General features: G+C 42.8%; 2 protein-coding genes across 3 annotated transcripts; one reads left to right on the forward strand and one right to left on the reverse strand.

The window, feature by feature from the left end:
- Nucleotides 1-4,665: 4,665 nt before the first annotated feature.
- Nucleotides 4,666-9,251, reverse strand: TATDN3 (TatD DNase domain containing 3). The gene is made up of 10 exons (XM_075088940.1): nt 9,137-9,251; nt 9,022-9,054; nt 8,863-8,936; nt 8,575-8,659; nt 7,860-7,922; nt 6,654-6,763; nt 6,204-6,259; nt 5,876-5,988; nt 5,461-5,541; nt 4,666-5,103 (listed from the first exon to the last, which is right to left on the reverse strand). The coding sequence occupies exons 1-10, from the start codon at nt 9,203-9,205 to the stop codon at nt 4,960-4,962; spliced, it is 828 nt and encodes a 275-aa protein (XP_074945041.1). The 5' UTR covers nt 9,206-9,251; the 3' UTR covers nt 4,666-4,959.
- Nucleotides 9,189-21,263, forward strand: NSL1 (NSL1 component of MIS12 kinetochore complex). 2 transcript variants are annotated; one of them, XM_075088939.1, is made up of 6 exons: nt 9,189-9,464; nt 9,801-9,885; nt 13,557-13,687; nt 16,212-16,266; nt 19,051-19,118; nt 19,734-21,263. In XM_075088939.1, the coding sequence occupies exons 1-6, from the start codon at nt 9,204-9,206 to the stop codon at nt 20,010-20,012; spliced, it is 879 nt and encodes a 292-aa protein (XP_074945040.1). In that variant the 5' UTR covers nt 9,189-9,203; the 3' UTR covers nt 20,013-21,263. The 2 variants fall into 2 exon arrangements, with proteins under 2 accessions (XP_074945040.1, XP_074945039.1); XM_075088938.1 differs by having other exon boundaries at nt 9,242-9,551.
- The last annotated feature ends 2,917 nt before the right edge of the window (nt 21,264-24,180 follow it).

Raw genomic sequence — 24,180 nt, forward strand, 5'->3', positions numbered from 1 at the left:
ACCCTGTTGACAGCACCTCTCTGTGCACAGCACTCTGCATTTGGGGAGATGGGTATCAGTTCCTGACCTGGCACAGGTTAATCAGGCCCGTGATGCTCACTATGTTTTTTCACTTTTTTGTCATTCACAGCAGCTCAAAGAGGGACATAAAAATTTGCCAGGCCCTGGAGGGGGTACTCTGCACTCACTGCGTGGTGGGGCTACCACACAGTGCGGTGAGGGTTATCATGCCCGTGCCCCAACCGATTCACACTGGTAGGAAAGCCAACCCCAGCATGGGAAATGAGTGGATGGATAACCACCTGCTGAAGAGGAAAATGCTGAGACAACTAGGTGCTATGGCAATTCATATCCTTCCTTTGATCTCAGCTGTATCTTTGTACTGCATATAGAAAGCAAAGAGAAGAACAACAAACCTTTCTGCTAAGCCAGTGACTCTCTCAAATTCATTTTCCTGCTCTGTAGTGGGAACAGAGGATCTAACCCCAGCCTGCATTTGTGAAAAAACAAACAAAATCAGAAGTTAATTAGTGATGAAAGTTGCGTTTCCAGCCAATTATTTATTTTCTTTTGCCTCTAAAGAGCCTATCTATGCATTGCATAGGAGCCTGTTGGAAGCACGTCCAGTAAAAGTCTTTGGTCAATTTGTTTAAACTCTTATCACAATAACAGCAGGATTAAACAGCATATCGCCCACTTGGCCTCATCACCATCTCCTCGCTTGTTCCCATGTCGAAATCTGGAAAAACTCACCACCCTCACAGTTTGTCCCACAGTTCAGCAGATTCAGGCCCTGTTAGTCCATGACTAAAAGTAAGGTTCAGAAGAAAGGCCCTGGGAACATTATCCACCTGCAGCCCTCCAAAAACTACTTGAGTGAGCACAGACAGAGCCCTTAGACAGACTCTTAGCTCTTGATCCTGAATTCAGAGGGGATTTCCAGGATCTGAGGAGTTCAAGTGGCATGGCTGAACCTTTTAATTCTACTATACCCACTCCACTCTTGCAAATCGCTTGGCCTTCAAGCAAAATCACTTCAGTCTGGTTCCATGAGTCCTGCAAACAGCTTGGCATGGATGGCAAAAAGCTGACACCAGCCAACCGAGGAATTGCAACTTCAACGTCCTTCCAGCCCCTGCTACTGATTCAAGGTGCTCATTGAACAAGGAAGGTGCAAAGTACCTCTCTGTGATTTGGTAGCCATGGACGGCATACACTGGCCTACTATTTTGTCTATATCAACAGACAGATCCACTTTAGAAGCTTTCTAGATCTACAAGCTCTGCATGTCAGCCAATGGAAAGTACCTGCACGTTATTTACCGTCACCCTGCATCCCCTTCATTATTTATGCCTAGTGTTAAGCTATGCACTCACTGTAAGCCCTTGAACATGTGGGAGTCCCTAGTGCACACAGTGCATCTGCATGCATTATTTTAAGCCTGGAAAGAACCGAGTGACATGGGGCTTTTTTTTTTTCTGGCAGAAGCTGTATCAGCCAAAGCTGCATCAATAACAGAGTACTGACTAAAAAGTGAGGCACTCTGAAGGCACTAATTCTGCCAAAGAAATCACAAACCTTTCTTGATTTTTCTATCACATCATGTACATCCTGCAAAATAAAGAGACCTGAGGAGTTATATAAAGTGCAATCAGATCTGGTGTTTGTAGCATCACTGGGAAAGGTGATGGCTACAGGTATCAGATGGAGCTTGGGAACTACTGCTTTCCATAATGCTGCAGACCATCTGTGCCTTGAGACCTTTGTGAGGCAGTGGTCCCTGGGGCTGTTAGTGTCCCCCCAGATTAATGGCATGACTGAAATGAAAACTCAGATCTCCACTAACTCTGTGCTCTCTCTCTCATTTCCCCCCAGGTTTCCCAAAAGCTACACACTGCATCCAGCTAAATTTGCACAGGGTCCTTCCCCCAGTATGTCCCTGGCCACACCAGTGCCCTATGCTACGCAGGAGGGGACATGGCTTGTCCAGGAAACCTGAGAGGCTGCAACAGGGTTCAGCACACACACTGATCTTGCTAAGGCCAGCCTTTGTGGGGATGGAGGGTTTCATGGTGTGCAGCCACATGGCTCCCCCCATGCTGCCTTCCTGAGCCCCTTTGGACTAGGCATTAGCCCAGGACTGCAGGCAGAAATGCAAGCCCTCTGTTAAACTCTCATTTCAACCTAAAGACACAGGATGACTGCTGAGGGATCAACGATGTTTTCCAGCTCAGAAACCACACTTCCGCCCCCTGCACATTAGCTACCACCAGTCCCAAGTTAGTGCCTTAAAAGTTGTGTTTCCTGCACAAAGCAACGACTTTATTTCCAGTGCCTGCCACCCCCTCCCTGGTGCTGACTGTAGGGGCTGGGGCACAGTCCACACAGCTCATGCAACAAAACCAATGGCATGGGGGAAAGGGTGATAGTTCTGACTCTTGTTTGGTGTTAGGAATGCCAAGACGAGGTGGGAATGACACTGCATTTTCCTTTTCTGGAGTGCCAGGCCACCTACACTATAACTTAGCTCAGGCGCCACAGGTCTAAGGAGAGGACAAAGTCAGTCTGTTTTGCCACAGGCGCCCGGCCAGGCTCGCCCTACCCACAGCTGTTGCAATGCCAGGTTTCTCTCCCCCGGGGGGAAAGCAACCCTGTGCCTTCTTCCCCAGCCCCAACCACACTCCTGTGTTGCTGCAAGCAACTCTTGGCCCAGCTGCTGCAGAGACAGGGGGCACAGGCTGTCCCACAGAGCCCCCCCGGCCCACACAGGGCTGGCCACCCTCAGCAGTGCCGTGCCCAGCTGGGAGCTGCAGGACATGAATGTGTCTACAAGTTTTTGCAGCGCTGAAGCAGCAAAGGGGATGCAAGAGCTCAGGCAAGGTATCATCAACTGTGAGGCTAAGACCGAACCAGAGCAGTATTACACCCTTGCAGAGTGAGGGATTTTGATCAGACTAAATACTCAATATTCCCCTTTTTGCAAAACGAGTGTTTTCATCCAAGGCTAAGAATTTAATAGAGAATAATAACAAGGCCAAAACTCTGCAAACATTTGGACGCTGCCTGACTTTTTACCAGGAGCATCTCCATGCAATACTAGGAGCCTTCCCATCACACAGGCAGCAGGAAGCACATGTAAGGCTGCCTGGTATCACCTGTTCAGCATCTCTGATGACAACATGATTATTAATCATTAATGTCAATCACATTAATATTCTTAAGACTATTGCACACAAGTTCTCTAGCTCCATCTGGAAGCAAACTCCTCCACCCAATGCAGTGGAAATGGTGCCTGTCAGTCCAGGATAGCAAATGGCTCTAACTGTCTGGGTCAAACATTCAGCAAAGACAGAGGTGTTTACGGCTCTGAATAGACATTGTAATAGACAAGTCATTCGAGCTTGGTTGTTTGCTGCAGGCTGAAAACTGTTTAGGAACATGTTTAAACTTAATGAGCTAACTCTAGGTAAAAAGGAGAACACAGCTGTCCTGCTAAAGATAGCAAAAAAACCCTCCTGTGGTTTTAAGAAATTGATGAAGAAAATGTAGAGGAGATAAGTTTAAAATGGGTATGGCTTACTTTACAAGCTTTTGCTCTCCCCTTTTTCCCCACTGTCTGGGAGCTGATACCTTCTCTACCTGCATCCTCTTCAAAACAGGTAAAAACCCCAAACCCTTGCCTTGCAGTCCTACACTCCAGAAGGCAGACATCAGATCATTTCAGAACTGGGCATTACAAACCATTTTGCAAAGGGTCAACCAGTAACATGCTCTAACCAGGAAGACAGGAAGGAGTCTAATCTGAAAAATCACATAGGCATCTAAGACATAGAAGAGACATACCCAAATCTTAAAGCCAAATGCTCTCACCATCAGCTGGTATGGTGTGTAATTTTCTACCTGAGGTGGTCATGGACTAAGGTAACATTTGTGCATTTTCTTCACTGAGCTAGTAAAGCTCTCCCGAGGCAGACAAAGCCTCCACTTTCCTAGTGGCCCTCAGAAGAATTGAGTGTCATATATCTCTCCCCATTCATTACTGGTTTCTAGTCAGCAAAGTTTGATCAGTATTTCAAGAGGCCCACATCCACACAGGTGCTGCTGAGGGAGCACAGGATTCAGTCTTTAGGACACTGGCTAACATAGCAGAATCCACAGCAGACAGGTACCTCCAAGATCTGACAAAACTGAGCTTGTCTCCCTTTCACATCCTGTGTCTCCTGACACTGAGTAATCACAAGTCCTTGAAATAAGACCACAGCTAGGCTTTTTCCTTTGAATATGATAAAAAAAAAAAAAAATCAAAGCAAATCCTTCTCAAAATAGCCAAGATCTGAGCAACTGTTAAGTTACTGTATACAAGGGAAAAGGAGAGTAGAAGGGCTGTAATTTTTCCCTTCCAATTGCATTTTGAAGGAAGTCATAAGTGTTGCTTCTGCACCACTCACAGAGCCCAATCAACACGACATACAGAGAACGTCCATCCAGCTCATGTTTTTTAATGGCTCAGAAGGGATGTACAGTCTGCAAGTCCTAATAGGAGCTTTCATATCATGAGCAGGCCCACAACTGTGTGAGTTTCAGTCAGCAGAAATCAAGGAATGAGCGAGACATTAAGGACCGCACATTAGCCATCTCCCAGACTAGAAGCAGCTGAGCAAGGAGTCAGAGAAACTAAATGCACAATTTTATGGTGCTCTTCTTTACAAAGCTTTTGTTCAGAGACATGAGAGATGCAAATGAACAACCTGTCTTTATTACATCTAAGAGGTGACAATAGTGCATACCAAAGGTCATTGAGAAATTCCCTGTATTCAACCTATGCATCTATGTAACACTCTGCTCACTCCTTCAACTTTTCAACAGCAAAACTCCACTTTATGACAAGATACACATTGGCTTTATTAATTACACCATAAATAATAGTTTCTACAATATTATATATTTCAGTTTCTGAATCTATATCCGAAGAATGTTCCGAAGTTTGGGGAATACTTTCAGTGCATTCTGTGTAGTCACTTCTATAACTTCTTGAACTGGGATTCCTTTAATTTTGGCAATATATTCTGCGGCAATGTAAATATTTTTTGGTTCATTTCTCACCTGAAAACAAGCAAAAAAAAACACCCAGACAAAATTACAGATCCCTACAGATCACAGGTGTTTCAGATTCAGTTACTTCCTGACACAACTTCAGTCACATTGTGGCACGTGTGACAGAAAAATTACATGTATCTGTTCTGCTTGGATTACCTTCCCCTTTGCCCATTCCTGGAATTTCTTCGCCTTTCCCAGCCTCAGGAACACTGACTTGTTCATCTCCAAATTTTCACTTGCCAACCTCTTTTGTCCCTTGTACCCATGCTTACGCTACTTTACCCTCCCATGCCAGTAACTGAGCCCCATAAGGTGTGGATTTGGATATTACATACCCAGAAGTCCCTCCCCACCATCATTTACCTGTTTTTCAGGCCCCAGAGCAGGAGAGTCAGTTTCCAAGCACATACTTTCCAGAGGTAACAGTTTCACAAGTTTCTGCTTCTTGAAGAAAGTAAGACAGCTATTAAACACTTTATGTACTTAGACCCATGGGAAAAAAATATTTGAAGGGAGGATATACTCTGCACTTAAAAGCAATATCAAAAGACTTTGGTGCCACTCCCTGCATTTTATCAACTGAAAATTCCATTGAGAAGTGTTAGGAGACAGCAACCGTACATGGGTACTGCTAGTCCCACTTCAAACTGTGCAGACTTAAAAAGCAAGCATATTCTTCAGCTGCACAGTGAAAACAGTCATGTTTGCCACCACGATAAGCTGTCAGCTATTACCTTCAATCACCAAGCACTGAGGAGCAAGCTCCTTCAAACATTACCTGTTCACTCCTTATAATGGAAGGAGGAATGGAGAAGAAGTATCCAGCTTTCACCCCTTCCATTGCTACAGATGGCTTCCCATCAAATGCATGGAGCAATACCTTTGTAGCACCTCAGAGAAAAGAAGCAAACGAAATCATGAGCCGTGTTTACAGTAGGTCTGCAATGCCAGCTTCCAATGGGACATCGGTCCCACAAAGAATGAATACAGAGTCTCTGCACTATTTTCCCCAAGTTCCACGTACGCGAACTGACATGAGGACACGGCACAACTGAAGAAATTCTGTTGACAAAAGCCATGACAGAGAAAATGCATTAGAAACATACCTTGTTCCTTCAAGAGATTAATGGTTGGTCTTCCAGCTGAGCGGGAATGAACATTTCTGCACAGAAAGAAGAGGCCCAATATTAGGAAATTTAGCAAAATATATTTTGTAAACACAAACAAACTAACAGCAGCTTGGGAAGAAAATAATTGATCTGTATTACACCTTTTATCAGGAAAAAAAATCTAGAGATGCATATACGAATCATTTTAGTTACAGTGAAGATTTAGCAACAACATAACAAGGACAGGACACAGAAGATCACCTTATTCAAGTGCAAATGCAGGGAAAATTCTATAAATAAAACTCAAACTGAAGACTGACAGGACTCTAATGCCAGTTTAATCCATCTAAGAAAAGTTCTGTGGGCTCTCAGTAACTGTAAGTCCTGGAAACATTTCCACTTTCCCAAGATCTGGCAAATTCTCCTACTAGTATAAACAAAACCTACAAAGGCAAATCCAGTCTTCTTGCTAACTCAATCTGCTTCATCAAAACCTGTCTTTGTCCTTCCTTCTGTTCATCCGTGCTGGCAAATCTGGGAGTGAAATCTAATCCAACCTACAGTACAAGAAGAGAAGTGAAAAAGTTTTACAGACCTAATGCTTGACAATACCATATATAAAGGCAAAAAATGCTTCAAAACTGCAAAGCATTTCAAAATACGTATATTAGAGACTGCAATTAAAATGAGCTCAACTTTAGCTTAACTCAGAAAGGAATACATTCTCAACCATAAGCTTTTCAACTATGAAAGCATTTATGGGCAGACAGTTATTAACAAGTGTATTTAACATTTCAATCTGTAACTGCTTCTCTGGGGTTTTATATTCTATTGAATATTACTTCAGATTAAATCTCAAATCTGGATCTCCAACACAAGTAAAATTTCCGAACCTGTAGCTTTAATCCAATCTCTAGCAAAAATTACCCACTAATTCTATACTTTATTGATTTAAACATCTTCAGGCAAAATTTGTCAGAGCAGCCCCATTCAGTTACGCCAACCAAAGTCTTTGATATACAGTACAAGTACAACATGGCAAGTTTAGCTACAAAGTTCTGCCAATAACTGCTTTTTCTAGGAGTGCAGAACTAGGCATAAGTTCCTCCAGTATCAACACACAGAAGAGGCAGACTCTACCCTAAAGCTTTCAAGCCTCAATTAGTTTATAAACAAATGTAAGACAGGAGATAGCACATAGATACAGACAGACGAGCGAACACAAGAAAAATGGACTGTACAAGTCAGTGAGGTGTACTGAAATCATAGCTTAGCCTAATTTTGTCAGGAAAGAAGGCAGGAAGGATCTGAATGAGGATAACAATGTGACTCGACACTTCACTGTGCCAGAGAACAGGTCAAAAGACATTCGGGTATAAGACGATACAGAATAATTATGCAATCCTTCTTACTAAATCTACCAGCGTAAACACCATCTATTTTATAATGATGATAATGGGGGCAAAGAGGGAATCAGGCAAATCTTTGAAGGAAAGTACATTAAGAGAATTACAAATCAGACTTAGCACTTGCTCAGAATGACTGCAATACCTATTGCATACACAAAACCAAGTATTCACAAATTTTTGTAATTCTGGTGATGGATGCTGCCAAAGCCATAAACATTTAAACAAATTATGGAATTCTACTTACTTCTCCGATTCCCACCAATTTATCTTTGTAGAGTTCTATAAGTGGCAATGCAGCATCCAGATCCTGCAAGAACAGATTAAAGATACAACCTGCACTGCCCTTACAAGATGGAAGAGGTATGAACTCAGCATTATGATTAAATTGGAGTTTCCCTTATTGTTGTTAAATTCTATACCTTTAAATTGCTATTACTATGAGTTAGGCAGACAGATATTAGAAACCTGCAGGGTTTCCCATCTTTACTTAATAACCCTTCATTTCAAGTTATCTGTCCACAGGAACAGAAGAGGTAATTAAAACAGGGCCCATAAAAAGCCTAGTAACATTAAATGCCTGCAGACAGGTAAGTTTTTCAGGCTTAGGACACAAACAGTCGCCTTCCCCTTCCCATGCTAACAAAGGGACATCTGCAAACATACACGCATGCTGTTTGCTGTATGCAAAGCACTCACTTGGGGTTTTTAAAACTGCTTTGCTGCAGTAATACAGCCAGATGACTCCAGCAAACAATTCTGCTTTAGGACTAATGCAGACAAATGAACGCACTAAGAGACCCTGGGATTTGGTCTGCTGGGTCTTGTGTATCACAGAAGCGCTGAAAATTCACTGGGAAGATCTGAAGCTAAATCAGGCAGACTGGAGCATCCTGTCCTCTGCCCTGAGCAGTCCCAGCAGTATTTTATAGCTGCACTAACCTAACTTGCCCGCGTTTTACCTCCAAAGTAACACTGTGCTGCTCCTCTGGCGAAACCTCTTGAACCGGGTGAACTCCCAGGCATGGCAAAACAAACCCTGGGAATCTAGACACGTAATTGATATCAGTGATGTGAGAGACCACAGAGAAAGCAAGCTTAAAGTAAAAAAGAATAGCCGGCCTGACCAAAGAAGAGGGCTGCGCGTCCCCCATCAGCTCCCACGCCGCCACTCACTCCCGCCAAAGCGCGGACCCCGCGGACAGGACACAGACACGGGTGGGCGCCGGGAGCCCCCGCCGGCTTCGCACCTCTCCGACAGCGCCACGACGCTCCGGAACTCCTCCGCTCGCTCCGACACCACCACCAGCGCCAACACCGCCGCCTGCAACAGACAGAAACCCCCACCCAGCTGAGGCCGGGCAGGACCGGGAAAGAGCGGGGGAGAGGGTTGCTGCCGGCCGCCTCACCTCCTCCGCCGCCCGCACCACAGTCGCCACGTCCTGCAAGAGACACGCACTGCCTTAGCGCCGGGGCAGTGCTGAGGCCGCACCGCCCCCACAGTCACCGCCGCCCGCGCCTCACCGTGTGGAAGCAGGGCGCGGCGAGGTGGCAGTGGCAGTCCACCATCCCCGCCGCTACTGCCGCCGCCATGCCTCGCCCGGGGCTGAGGAAAAAGGGCGGGGAAGCCGCGGGTTCCGCTTCCGGGCCGGCATTTTCCCTGCGTCCGAGGCGGGAAATGGCGGCTGGCACGGCAACGCCGTTGTTGCCGCCGCCGCCGCCACCGCCGGGGGAGGCGGGCGCGGGGCCGCCGCTCAGCCCGGCCACCGCCGCTGCTACTGCCGCCGCTGCTGCCGGCGGCGCCCAGCGGGACCCGCGGGTGCGGTGCTGCTCCCGTCGCGGCCTGGGCGAGGTGATGGCGCTTTGCGCGCCCTTCGTGCGGGCCCTGGCCCAGGGGCAGCTGGGTGGAGCTGCCGCCGCCGCGGGGGACGCGCTCTGGGTGAGGCTATGGGGGCAGCGGGGAGGCCCGATTCCGCTGGGTCTCGCCTCCGGGCGCTTGTGCCCGCTCCTGCCAGGGGCCCGGCACAAAGCCGAGGCGCCCCAAGGTGTCAGCCCATGTCTTAGCGGGTTTGTGCAGCTGTGTCCCCCAAGGTGACAGACGCGGGCGGGGCGGTGAGGCAGGAGAGGCCTTCCCAGCTGCAGCCCTGTGCCTGAAGGGTGGCTTCTGAAGCTCTCCCGTGTCTTCCAGAACTTCGAAACAGCAGTGCGGGAGAACGTTACCATTAATGGGCAGCCCTGGGAGGAGAATTCGGATCTCTCCGAGCTCCAGAGCGGTATGGGTTGGTTTCCATTAATTTTCTGCGGGGTGGTTTTGTTTTGGTTTCAGCATGTGGTATTTTTAATTGGCCAGTTTTTTCCCCAGCTCTCTATGGCGGTAAGAATGCTCCTGGAGGAGGTAAGGTCAAACTCCAGCTGAGATGTGCCAACATAAAGGTCTGAAGTGCCACACTGTGGGAGGATGACTCTCGCAAAGCAGTGTTCATAAATATAAAGAAGGGTAACCATGACATGTAGGGACCTGTATCCAAGAGAAAAGGGAAGGGCAAAATGCTTTCTCTGAAGGCCCGTTGCTTGTTTAACACTTCTGACAAGTTCTTGAGGCACAAGTTCTAGGTATCACTAGTATGGTGATAGCCTAACTTAACCTACCTAACTTAAAGGATCTGCTCTTGACTACTATAGACAAGTAGCTTAGAGACTCCTAAAATATCTTATACTAATATGGGAGAAATAAAGGTTTAACTAAGTTTAATGGCTGCTGTCTTGCTGGAAAGTCTACAGCAAGCTTTTCAGAAGTCACTATTTCAAAGCAAGATTTTTCATTTGGGAGGTTAGGAAAGAGCATGTTCTATTTCATCATCTTCACTTTTTGGTATAAAGGGAGCAGACAACATTTAATGGAATTAGGGTACAGTGGTCTACTTTTAAAGCTAGAACACAGCAACGGGATCCAAGTCCAGAGGCTTCCTGCCCTCTCTGGGCAGTCAGTTTCTGTGTTTGACTGCCCTGATGGTGAAATTTTCTTTCCTGTGGCCTCTTGGAATTCTCTTTACTGTACCGTATCTGTTGCCTCTCATCCTTTTGCTGCACACGTGTGAAAAAAGCTTTCCTCTGTCCTCTCTGGAACCGCTCTTTAGGTAGCTGAAGGTAGCAGTTTAATTTACCCCCTAGCCTACTTGTCTCCAGGCTGAACAAACCTAGCTCCCTCAGCTGCTTCTCATACATCATGTACTCTAGATGCTAACCTTCTTTGTGTTCTTCCATTGGAATTGCACAGTACTCAACGACACAGTCTCCCAGAGCCAGGATGTTATGGTCTAGGTAGGTAAGAATCCTGGCTGGATCATTGAGCTCAGAGAGTAGTGTTCATACTTTTACCTCGGGGCTAATCACAAGCAGAGTTCCTCAGGTGTCTATTCTGTGACCCATTCTGTTTAATGTCTTTATCGGTGACCTGGAAGAGGAGATGGAGGGTTCCTTCACCCAACTTGCAGCTGACATCAGCCAGGGTGGCATGCAGTGAATATGCTCAAGAGCAGGCCCATTCAGGGGAACCTTATCAGGCTGGAGAAATGCATAGATGGGAATCTCATTAAGTTCAACAGGGACAAAAAGCAAAACCCTAAATCTGGGAGTCTGGGTAACTTCCGGCAGGGCTACAGGATGAAAAGCTGACCCAGCCTGGTATATTGTGTTAACAGGAATGTAGTCAGTAGATCCAAGGAAGTGATTATTTGCGTTTACTCTGTACTCACTAGAGCAAATCTGGAGTTGTGCACTCATTTTTGGACTCCCCAGTATAGAGAAATTGTTGGTAAACTGGAATGAGTTTGTCAGAGGCTGCCAAGATAGCCAGGGGACTGGAGCACTTACCTTATGAGTTGAGACTGAAGGAACTGGGCTTGTTTAGCCCAGAGAAGACAAGCCAGCCTTCCAGTACCTAACAGGAGGTTAGTAAGAATGTGGAGCCAGGCTATTAATATTGAGGTGTACAGAGGCAAGGGTCATAAATTAAAAGGGGATGTTCTGACTTGCAAGGAAGTAATAATTCACTGTTAGGGTAACTGAGCATTGGAAAAGGTTGCCCTGAGCGCTTCTGTAGTCTCCAGCCCTCGAAGCTTCCAAGAACCAACCAGATTAAAGTCCTGAGCAACCTGGTTTGAACTGAATGTTCATGCTGCTGTGAGCAGGAGCCTTGAGTCAGGAGAGACCTCCTGAGGGCCCTTCCAGCCGGAGTGAGTTTGTGCTAGGGATGTTGGTCAAGATCTCTTCCTATCAAGAGACCCAAGTAGTAGGTCTGTTGCTACTATTTAATATACAAATCCAGTAAATGTTTATTATTATTGCTATATCATGTGTTTATATGCAATATATACAATATTTTTAAAACTTGTCTTTTGAATAATAGTAGTGGAGATTCTCAGTTGTCTGGAGTCCGAAGAAGATTTCAGTGTAATTCATTTGCTCTCCCACTTTAGCATTAGATGTTTTTTGCCTGTAACTTGATGCTTTTTACAGTTGCATGAAGTCGAAAATACAGATATATTGAACAGGCTATGGAGAAAGAGCTTCTTGAACTGTTCTTTGGTCAGGAAGCTTCTGCATTTGTAGTTCTAGAATGATAAAACTAAAAGTCAGAAATGCAGTGGTCTCACAATGCAAAGTGCTGAACTTAACTAATTCCGGTTTGTTCAGAAATTTGTGAGAGGATTTTCTTAACAGGAAAGCTTTGTCCAGTTGGATGTTATTTTCAGTAAGCTAGCCTTTGTCTGTAGAAATCTAACTTAATGCCAGCTGAGATACTGTCATCTTCCTGCAGCTGGCATAAAGCAGGTGTAAGGACTGTATTGTGCTTTTTAATTTGACATAAATTTACTCTTCTACCTATCTCTGATCATTTGAATCACCAAGTGATCTGGCATTTTGTGCCTTAAGTGTTTATGTTGACCAGTGGCTCAAGGCTTTCCTTTCTATACTTAAATTATTTCGTGGTGATCCTAAAACAAACAAACAAAACAAACCCACAGACTCTTAAAACCTTGATTTTGCCTTTCTGAGGTTTACAATCAACTGATTCTGCACAGATTGACCAAGAGAGGGTGCTCAAAATCCATTCTTTACCACTAGATCGAAAACACTGCATGGCTTGCAAGTTGTGCTCAAAACATTGGTGGGGCCAGTGAATTTAAACGCTAAGGAGTTCACAAATTAAATTAAAAAAATAAAAAAGCAAGACTTATCAACATTTCAAATCTCCACCACAGGAGGAAAAATTATAGGACCACGCAGATGGAAGAATATAAAAATATATACTACCTTTCATTTACGCACAGTTAGGATATAAGGTTGAGTGGTTAATTCTCTTTTCTTCTATAACTCTTTAATTTTTATAGTTTGTAATGATGGCATGTGATGTCAGGACAGTGCAGGCAGTTACTAAAGTTTGAAATGCAGAATATTTCCAGGAATCAGGTTGCATTAAAGTGGTATTGTATATTGTCAAAAATTCGTAGATGGATTTTAAAATTAAACAGCATATCTGTGCTCTGTATGATATAAAAATCACATCTTGTGCGATGCGCAAGAAAAAGCAATTTTTATTCAGTTAAAAAACAAAATATCCCAAAAGATAACCATTTCTTTGTCAGATTTTCTTTAGAGATTCAGAATGCATAAAGAAAAAGGCATTTTTCTTTTTTCCCCAAATCATTCCCTACCTCCCCTCTTCTCACCAGCTCCCTTGTATAAAAGGTCAACATCAAGTTGTGCTCCAATTTCTGTATCACGAGGAGATCCAAGATAGATGTCTTTATCTTCATAGATAGTCATGCTGGATTTCTTATTTCAGATCTCAAGCTGTCTTTTTCCTTATAACTTTGTTTCAAAATAAAAACAAAGTTGTAGAACAATTCCTATAATGACTTTGTGTGTTTGTAATTTTTAGGTTCCAACATCAAAATTCTCGAAGATCAATTTGATGAACTCATAGTAGAGACAGCAACAAAGCGTAAGCAGTGGCCTAAAAAGATACTGATGCATGCTATCCAAACCATGAAAGCAGAGCAAGAGGTGTTGGTAAGTAACCTAAGATTTTCAGAAAACCTTTGCCTGTAGTAGCTGCTGACCACATGTAAATTGAAGAAATAAATTATCAAATGTTGACCTTTAAGCTCCTTCCCATAGTTGCTTTTGATTCTTTGACATGTAATGAAATTGTTTATTTGTATTAATTTGTTCCTCGGTAAAATGAGGGTTTCTACTAAGTGGTGTGACTATGAGTGAATTGGGCCTGTGGCACAGTTCAGGAAGTTACTTAAGCAGATTGCTTCAACATGACTCACTATTTACAAGCCAGTATATACCTATTTATCTTGTCAAATCCAGGTTTCTGAAATCCTAGGCTGAAGGCTGGTTGAAGTACTAAATGTTATGATGCATACAGATACTATCATGTGCAGTATATGAGTTTTAAAAAGGTGGCTGTGTTTTCCTAAGCACTTTTGTTGAGCTAATGACTACACTGAGTAAGTACTCTCAGTAAAGAAAGAAAAAAAAAAGTAATGTGGATTAATGAATAAGTGCAGTAATTTCTCTGTTTTTTTGACACTGAGTGTAAAGTAATTACTGGCATTAAACAACTCCGTCATATCCTTGGTTGCTAAATTTCTTTCCTGCAGTTATGTTAGGCCTGCCTTTTGCTTATCTGCTGATTCATTAGGAGTCAGTTTTCTATGGAGAGAAAAAAAAAGAAAAGGGCAAAAGGCAATGGGCACAAATGGGAATGCAGGAAATTCCATTTAACCATTTAAAAATAAAAAAGGACTGTGAGGGTAGCCAAACACTGTCACAGGTTGCCCAGCAAGACTGTGGAGTCCCCATCCTTGGAGCTACTCAAAACCTGACTGGATAAGGCCCTGAACAACCTGCTCAGGTTGGCCCTGCTTTCAGAAGGGGGTTGGACTAGACAATCTTTAGAGGTCCTTTCCAACCTCAGCTAGTCTAAGATTCTATACTAAGAAAGACAGGGATTTTTTTTTTTTTTAAGAAAGTTCTGCAGGGCATTTCTGAGGACTAAACTTGACAAAAGTAAATAACTCTCTAGGTTAGCCAGGCGTAGCTGATTTACAGTAAGTAAAAGTGCCCAGGTATGTATTTGTCTTAAATCTGAGATATTTTCTAACATATATTGCCTTTTGTGATCTCTCTGTTTTGTCAACATATGAAGTACATAAAAAATAAACTAAAATAAAACATGCTATTGCATAACACCAAGATCTAACAAGACATTTCAATCTTTCTGCAAAAGGAAAACTATGTTCTACCTGAGTCCCAGAGTGGATTAGTTATTTAGACACTGCCTTTTTTTGCGTTGCTGACCTCTTCAATTTTAACACCACCACAGCTAGATGATTATTTTAATTAAAAGTGTCTGCAAAATATAAAAAGTTTTTAGCTTATCCCTGTAAATGAAGTGGCTTTTTTTTCACCCCCTCAGCTACTTCTGCAAAGGTACTAGTGGTTTCTTTACTTTTGATTGAGGAATTTTTATGTTTTTTTGATCCTAGCTACTCCTGTGATGCGTGTTTTCTGAGGCGTAAATAACAGCTATGAAGACACAGTAATTAACTGCAGTTTATCTGGAGAGAGCCACTCATTTAGGGTGGCAATCTCCCTATAATTGCCAAAGCAAGAGGTCATCCTGTAGGTTTTCAGTCAATACGCCCTGTTATGTTTGAGGATAATGCAAGCAATGTTTGTTCTGCTTGGAGCTGTTAATGTAAACTTGCTAAGAAGATACGTGAACTGTGAAAAATTTGCTCTGGTAAAACACATGGAGGAATAGTTAACTTCCTAGTTGTTTTTCGTTGAAGAGGCTTGAGGGTCAGCTCCTGAGGTAGGGAAGAATACTAACTTGCAGGTGATAAAACATATGTTCCTATGCCTTTGCTTTGTTTCTTTCTTCCCCAGTAGTTACTTCTAATTCCACCTTTAATATAACTAAATACTAGTTGTATTCATTATTTATTATTAGTTAACTTCTTGTCACAATTAACTGATGCCAAGTCACAAGACTCACAGTAGGACCAGAGAGCCTGGTCTGCGAAGGAGAGTGTTCTTATTCATGCATAAGTAATGGCAGGGCTAGAATGTAGTTATTTAAATAGTTCTCTTTTTCTTAGCTTTTTGTCTTAATGTACCCTTTGTTCAAGTTTGCTCCTCTGAGAAAGTGTACTGTTTTTGTGAACAGCTCCTGAGAAGCCAGAGCAGCAATTTTTTCCTCAGTTGTGCAGCAGGTGGCAATGCTTCTTCAAAAATGCCTGGATTTCAGTTTAGTTCTCATGCTTTAATAATTAGAATTCTGCAAGCTAAAGCAAATTTTGGGGACATGTTTGCAGTGAACTTAACGGTGTTAACCAGAACACTGCTTCCAGTAACTTGAGTATCTATAAACTGTACCTCTAATACATTCTTTATCTAAATAATTCTACCACCATCTCCTTGTGTTAGCCTCTCTCCATTGTTCTGACTGCAACGTGTATATTAGATGTCTATTAAACCAAGAGGGTATTTCAGAATTTTTCTTGTTTTGAATATGCAGAAGCTCTACCAGCCTTTTGTAACACCAGAAGAGATAACATCACAGCCTTCTCAAGGTAAAGATTTCGCGGGAGGGCAGCTGTACTGAGGGCACACTGCCTGCCTTACTGGGTAGCTGTAAATGTTTAAGCAGCTTTCTTTAAACTTGTTTGAAGTTATTGACTGTTTAAGTAATTAACTAAAATAGCTCGATGTTTGTCATAACTGAATGTATTGCTGCATCTGTTTGCTGTACCCATTTCTCTCTTCTAAGTGCTGTCTGCTGCTAGACACTGTACTTAAAGGCAGAAGCTGGACACTGTGTGGGTATTGGGTAGAAATTGTCACAGAGCTACTCTCAATATGTTTTCTTACTTCTTTCCTTTGTCTCTGGTGGAGGCCAGATGGGGAACTAGATGGATCGCTGACATTATGCTTTGACCGTTCTTGTGTTCCTTTTACATGAATACTAGAAATGCTTCAGTCTCTCTTCCTAATCAGTTAGTTTCTTCAGGGAATTGAAAGCGGTCGTGTAGTACTCGGTGAAGGCAGGGTTGACTCTCCTAACTTGCAAAATAGGCATCAAATAGACAAATCCTCCCTGTGTCATTTGTAAGGGTTGATGAAGAAATAAAACTGCAAACAACATCATAAGATTGCTACATGCTTTTGAAAGATTCCTTATGCAAACTCCTTGGAACAACGTGGCGTATTTTGCAATTGGTGATTGGGATGTGCTTTTCTGAGGCTGGCCTTAAGAAATGGAAAGTTTTTGTCTTGCCTGTTCTTAAGTATTGAAAAATGACAGAATTTACCGATGCTGTTCTGAGTTGAAAAGCATGGTTACAGAACCCTCACTATGGATTACGTGCACATGATGTAAAGCTGGTGTAACAGGCGGTGGTCTTAAAGTTTGAGAAGCTGACCTTAATCTTCCAGTTCTCACCCTGCTGATGTGACTTCACTCTAGGCACCATTTCCTCTTCGTAAATGGGAGACATTGCTTCCAGAAATGCCAGCCTGTGCAGCAAAGCAGCTAACAGGAGCAGGAAAGAGCGTCACTTCATATCTGGGTTTCTTTTGGTTTCTGGTGTCCAGATCTATGCTTTTCTGATGGGAATTAACTACTTCTTGGAAGTCAGTAATAGCTTGCACTATGGTATTGCCTTTTTAGGTTTGGTAACAGCAAAGTCCTAGCCAAGATAGAATAGGGTTTGTGCTGAATTTTAGTATTATGTAGTCTTTGGGAAGTTTATGTATCCCAGTTTAGCAAGTACAGTGGCCAGAAACCAAAAATATTTAGATTACTCAATACCTTTCATTTCCTTTTTTCATTTCCCTATGTTTTGGAAAGCCTTGAACACTGAGGAATATAATGCTGTCCATGTCAAGCTGAACTCCTGCAGGCAAATTTCAGTTAACTGCGTGTCAGTCTTTCTGTCTATAACTGGGATAATCCACATAATTATTTTTACTTTAACTCCTTCCTTGCCATTTCATAGGGTCACCAGTCTTCTAATCCCACTACTCTACTGTAAGAATGCTTCATTATGGACCTACCCTTCTTTTAGAGAATATCCATTCAGAGGCCTCTGTGGTGCGTTTGAAGAGGCTGCTGTTGGACTGTTTTTCCTTCCAAACTCTGAATGACGGTGCATTTGAGCATCCACGTTCATACATGGATTATGTGTTCCTAAACCATGTCTGAGCAGCACACTGGGCATGCAGGTGGCCAATTTAACAAAACACCATGTCTTGCTGCTTACTGCATTTCAGCAGGGGATTGCTGTCAGCCTGTGCTAGAACACAGTGATTGACTTAAATGATCTTCAGTAGCACTAATGAGATTGACTTCAAAGCAGAATGCAGTGTTTAACCCTGAAAGGGTTTAGGGGTGTGCACGCCATCTAACATTGTATACTACTGCAGGCACTGGTGAACCCCCACAATAAAATTATAGTAGTGGAGATGAGGCTGCTTAGTTCCCAGGAGCGTGCTTGCTTATCTGCTGACTTTAAGTTCTTGTTGATGGCATAGCATTGTAGACAGAATAATGGCAGAGAACATGCAAAACAGTTTTATAATAACTTAGAGTTTAACTCTTGAGTAAAGAATTGCTATTTCTTGTGAATCAATTGTCAGAAACATCCGCTGTGTGGATGATCTTATCATATTGCTACTGCAATCAAATATATCCATTTCCCCTAGTATTCTCTACCTGCTGCCAGCCTCAGTCTTCCTGAAAGCTTTTTCTTTCTTTTCTTACTAACCTGGCAGATTTAATCCAGTTCATGTTGTTTACACTTGATTTTTATTCTTGGTGTTAATGCTTGGTAAGTTAAGCTAGGAGAAAAATGTAGCCTTTATTGTGAAAAGCTGACGTGTTGGAGCTGTGAGATTATTTTTTCCCCCTCCTTAAAATGGGTTTCATTCATCTCCTTTTCTCTACGGTTGTGTGTGTTCTCCTTTTGTGCATTTTTATTAAATGTAATACGAGCTTGAAAGGTTTGAAAACAGAACTTTTTTCTTTTTCTTTCTAACTGTTCTCTTCCATTATGTCAAATATTGTCTTTGTGTCTCATTTTTTGTATAAGCTGTAGGTTTTCTAGTGAAAAACTTTGTGGCTTGCTATAGTGGAAACCACTAGACACTGCTACATTTGGAGTGATAAAGTGTAATAGTAGTAAGATAAAACATACAAGCTATTGTCCTCAATGCTATAATGAAAGGAAGGTGTTGTAGGTTTAAGTTTTATACAGGGAGTCTACCACTTTTCTGTGCAATTTCTAAGAAGGCGATAGCAAGTACTGGGGGGATAGTTACGTTTCCAAAGTTTATTTGGGCTTTATGTTTTTCTGTAGATGCTTACATCGCAGATCTGAAGCAGGTGACAGAAATGACATCCAAACAGATCAGTGGAGTAATGAAGGTGAGATCTCTGTGTGCTCCAAGAGGATATTTTTTTTTATTTTCTTGATCTAATAATTTGTCACAAAACAGGACTTCTAACACATCTTGGTTAGAGTTTTGTACAAAAAAAAAAGCCTGTGTGTGTACTTTTGAAGCAAGTACATCCTTAGGTTTGGACTGCTGAAGTTGTACCTGTAAAGCATTCCCCCTCACATGGTAGTAAGGAAGATTACCCTGTGGCTATAGGAAATATTTTTACGGAGATTTTAGAACCCACACCATCTGAAAAATAAAACATCTTTTGGAGACCTGTACAACTTCATACAGCACGTGATGCTTATTACTTCAGTACCAGCTTAAACATGAACTGTGGTGTTCCTGTGATACTTACTCAGCTTAGAGATGTAATGAAGGAATATTTAAACTTGGCATACTGTTTGCATGGCTTCTGAGTGCAGACCCTTGTCACCATTAGGGTGGTAGCTCTGATTTCCTGACCTTCACCTGCCATCCTACGGATCATCTCTGAAGACACTGAAGCTTTTGTGCCTGTCAGAATCAAATTAACATATTTCATTCATTGTAACCATTACTTTTCCCCTGTAACTTGAGATACTTGGGTTTGTTTTTTCAGTCTCTCCCAGCGCTAATAGAAAGAGCAGAAGGTTTTTCCCAAGCGTTAACTTGGCAACCAACCTTGGAACTCTGCAAGCTGCGGCAAGAAGTCTTTGCTGGTTGCAAGGCAAAGAAGGAAAATAATGTCCAAAATTTCATACCACCAGGAGAAGTCACACCAACAGATGCTGATACCAGTAAAAATCCTTGTGTTATGCTAAAAAGAAAAAAAGCGGCAGATTCACCAGAAAGAAGGCGCTACCCACTTCGACGGAGGAAGATTGCTCTCAGCACATGAATTTCTCATTTAGTATTTTCAGATTGGAATCTCAGTTGTACTCCTGTTCAGTGTGCTCAGCCTTTTTTCTTAAGACTTTGTCTGATCTCTGATTCAGTGCTATGCATGGGAGTTTCGTTATTTAGTAAATTGATCCTTTTAAATATTTATATTTTTACTGTCACACTGATGGCATACGAAAGCCATACCAGTAGTATCCAATATCCAGCAAGTATATTTGCCAATTAACTCTTTTTTTTCCTCTTTTTTTACAGCATTTAGTTTGAGTCCTCATGCTTCAAGGAGTTTGTGCACGTGCTTTGTGTACATGGGCAGTCGTTTAGTAAACCACTAAGCGCTCATTTATATTAAGCATGTCTCTAAAGAGGTTGGAGAATGTCTAGTTCTCCTAATGCACATTCACTTATTACTGAGTTGGGTGGCTATCCTTTTAATAAATAAATTAAAAAGAAATTCACACCGAAGCGTATCAAAAACACCAGATTTGGTACGATGTTAACAGTTTTTAGAAAATCCACGCACAAATGTGACCTTGGTCCCTGCTATTCCACCTTTCCTGAGTTTAGCTCAGCTGGGCTTATTTACAGTCACACTTGTTTGAACTTGGATTTTTAGTGATCATATGTATTTACTTGCAGTGTGCTCTTCCAAACAAGGATTTGACCATCCACATCTTACCACCTGATATTTCATTTCATGTAATCCAATTATGCAGTCTGGGGGTTTCCTAGACAATATTCCTACACATTACATGATCTTGACTTGGGTCATGTATGTATTTGTGATGTTTGACTAAAGATCAGTACAGGCTACCAGTAAGTGGTATTAAGTTGAGCTAGCGTACCTTTTTTTTTTCTTTAATTTATGCATTAGTACCTAGAAAATTGCACAGTAGTACTAAGTTGAGCATTGTGCCTTAACTGCTCATGACTTTTGCTGTTTTATGACTGCATGTGCTTGCAGTAAATACTCATGTCTAATATGTAATTATTTCTCACACAGCAGAGAAGGAAGGATTTTTTTAGAATTTATTAATGAAATTTACGTAAGAAGATAGGTCCAACCTAATAAGTCTTAAAAGAAACTGAAAATTTTTGGAAAATGTGTGACAGATTTTAGCATCATTTATTTTGTAAAGGTGAGCATCTGTACTAATGCTCTGTATATTTAATCGTATGTAAATATTTGCTTCCTGTTGTTCTTGTATATACAAATGTGTGTTTTTATACAAAGTAAATCAATTAAGGAAGATCAAGGTTTCAGATGATGATGTTGGTTCTAATCCTGGAATAGATGGTGACTGAACAGCAAGTGTACTTCAGAAGACGTCTGCGTTAAATTTTGGCTTGAGTAACTGAAATAGTTCCATTTACCGCCTTTGAACTCACAACTGTTATTAATCTCTGGGCTACAAAGCGTCTAATGTGAAAGAGGACAGGATGTGAGAGGGGCTGGAGCTGCGAAGCTGTGGAACGTGTGACTGGGACGGTTTTTCACACAGCGACTTGCTATTCTAGCTGCTTTGAGTACACATGCTCGGTGCTGCGTTGAAAATCTCCAGCATGGTTTTCTTCACCAAGATCCACAGATACTCTTTAATCTGAGTGTTCCTAGGCTAAGATGAGCCCTGCAAGGTTTTGATGGGCTACCATCATAATATTTGAACATTTCCTATGTTAATAGGAAGATTTCCCTGCCAGTTTCTGCAAACAGTCAAGGGAAGTACAGAAGATGGCTAGGAATAGGCACATCTCTTTGAAGAGGTCCCATCAAAAATGGCCAAGGTAGGGCAAATGCCGTAAGAATTCAGGAGGGAGAGCACTGTGGATTAAGACTTAATAAGTGAATTAATGCGTTCACCCTACGGTGTGTGTCAGTGCTTAGAGATTGTAGGATAGTTGGTCTGCACAGGATCTGAAGGAAGTGGGAATGGATGCCCTAAGCTAGGGCGGTAAGGCTTTATTCCATAGCCCTTGTTTCAACCACAGCTGGGTGGAAAAAGAAAACAAACGCATCTGGAAATGTTGGCCAAATAAATAGTGTCAAGAAAGACAGAGAAAACAATCAAGATTCCAAGCACAACATGTAAACCATGAATTTACAAATCTCTGATGCCTACTTTTGGCCAAGCAGCGATGGAAGGTGTCAGAGGACCTCCCTTTAAATGCAAGTTCTGTGATGAGCTAAACTCAGCACTTGAATGTTCAGCTCTTTTTTTTTTCAAACAATGATTAAGATTTTCTACAGCAAGTGATGTCTGTGACTAGCTGTGCCTGGGATCTGTTCTTCCCACTGGCAGAAGTATGTAAAATACTTCATTTTTTTTCTCATTCCAGTAGCCTTTTGTCCTTCAGTTAACTTTTCATAGAAATCAGCAGTGTTGTGCAAGACCAGTGTCTAATCGGGCTTCTACTGAAATGTCACAACATCCAAACTTCTTATTTTTAACTTGGGGCAAATTGGTATTGCATCAGGAAATGTCTGGTAGTTTTTCTTTATATAGCCTTTGAATTTTGTAAAACAGCTCAACAGTGATGCATGCTTGGGAACATTTGCAAACGGAGTTTGAAATTCTTGGCATTTGGGTGTGAGAGGGAACATCTTGCTGTTAGCATGCACTGTCAGCGATGTGCTTACCACTCACGAGGGTGGGCCGTCCCTGCCCAAGAAAAACTTGCAGATTGGAGCACTATCCATGCACGCTTTTGCTGCGTGGAGTTTCTAAACAAACGGAATTACAAATGGCAGGCAGGGAAGCTGCTTTTCCAGAAATCTTCATGCGGACACCGATGTTTGTTCGGAAGCTTGGGCACGCTGGTGCTCTGAAACCCAGTTCTGATACGTGCTGTTCTTCAGAAGAGCTGCGCTGTGCTAAGCTGCGTTCAGCGACTCTAGTCTGCATGTGTGTAGGCTGCTTCAGTGCAGACAAAAATCACTGATAAACTGCCATTATAAAATGTAAACTCAGCTGACTAGACTGTTTTCTGGGCTCGTTTTTCTCTCCTGCATAGAAACACTCTGCCTTTAGTGCTGCGTTACCTGGAATTACTGTGTAGGCATTTCTACAGATGTACCAGAGATAGCTTTAATACTAAGCAGAAGCTTGTTCCCACAAGCAAATTTTGACTTTTTATTTCCTTTGCCACTTTGAACAAGAGCAGACTGTATTCAGGCTTGAGGGGACCGTCCCGTGACTTCTCCCATACTTTTGGGATCCCGGAAACCTTACTGTACAGCTGCCAGGAGTTACTCAGTGAAGTAGATATTTATTCAGTACTAATAAATTCTTGGTGAGCTGCTCAGGACTTGATGCTGTTAGATAGTGCAGTTGCCATTAATGGCAGCATTGCTCGTGGAGCAGCAGCATGAGAGCTTCATGTGGGGTCAGTTCAAAGTCCCTCCGTGGAAGGGGGCTTTTCTTCCCACAGGTGGCTCTGAAGGGCTGTTGAGGTATTTTGTCCTCGTGATTCATAGGTTTTATTGCAAGAGAATATACATGTTCCATGAGCTTCTAGGTATATGAAAACACCAGCTTCTAGGCCTGTTTTTTTCAACTGCGCTTAAACTAGAAAGGTAGCAAGGAGCCCAGCAACTGTCCCAACTAAGTCTCTGCTCATGCCCATGTCTAAACCTTTGCTTTAACTGCATGATGTGTACTTAATGCAAGGTTGGACCGCTTCAAAGGAGTGGTGAAGAGCAATTCGCCCTCTAATGGCTCACTGCGTGGCAGCTAGGGCTTCCTTCCAGGAGATGTTGGTTTGGATCCCTGCAGCTGGAGAGCAGCACTGAACACACACCTTCTGCCGCCTCCACGAGCACCCCGGTGGTAAGCATCCTGGTGTTGGCTTGTTGAATGACAGAGGATGGGAGAAGCAACACTGCTTTTAAAGAAACCAGGGGGCTGGGAACATCCTGTGAGATGCTTGGGAGAGCCAGCACAGCTGGGAGGCAGGTGAGGTCAGAGCACTTCGGCGAGGGTGCCCATCCGAGCTGTGGGTCCCTGTGGCTGTTAGGGTGGGGAAGGCTTACAGGTACTTGGTCCTCTGGGGTTGGAGGAGCTCTGAGAAAGTGCAAAAGCAAAGGTGTGGGTAGCCTGGAAGATGGAGACAGGTGGAACAGCTGGGGAGAAGTGCTTTAGGGAAGTGGTTGACTCGGCCACGTTGGACAC

Source organism: Phalacrocorax aristotelis, chromosome 3 (genome assembly GCF_949628215.1).
Source record: "Phalacrocorax aristotelis chromosome 3, bGulAri2.1, whole genome shotgun sequence".
Taxonomy (NCBI): domain Eukaryota; kingdom Metazoa; phylum Chordata; class Aves; order Suliformes; family Phalacrocoracidae; genus Phalacrocorax; species Phalacrocorax aristotelis.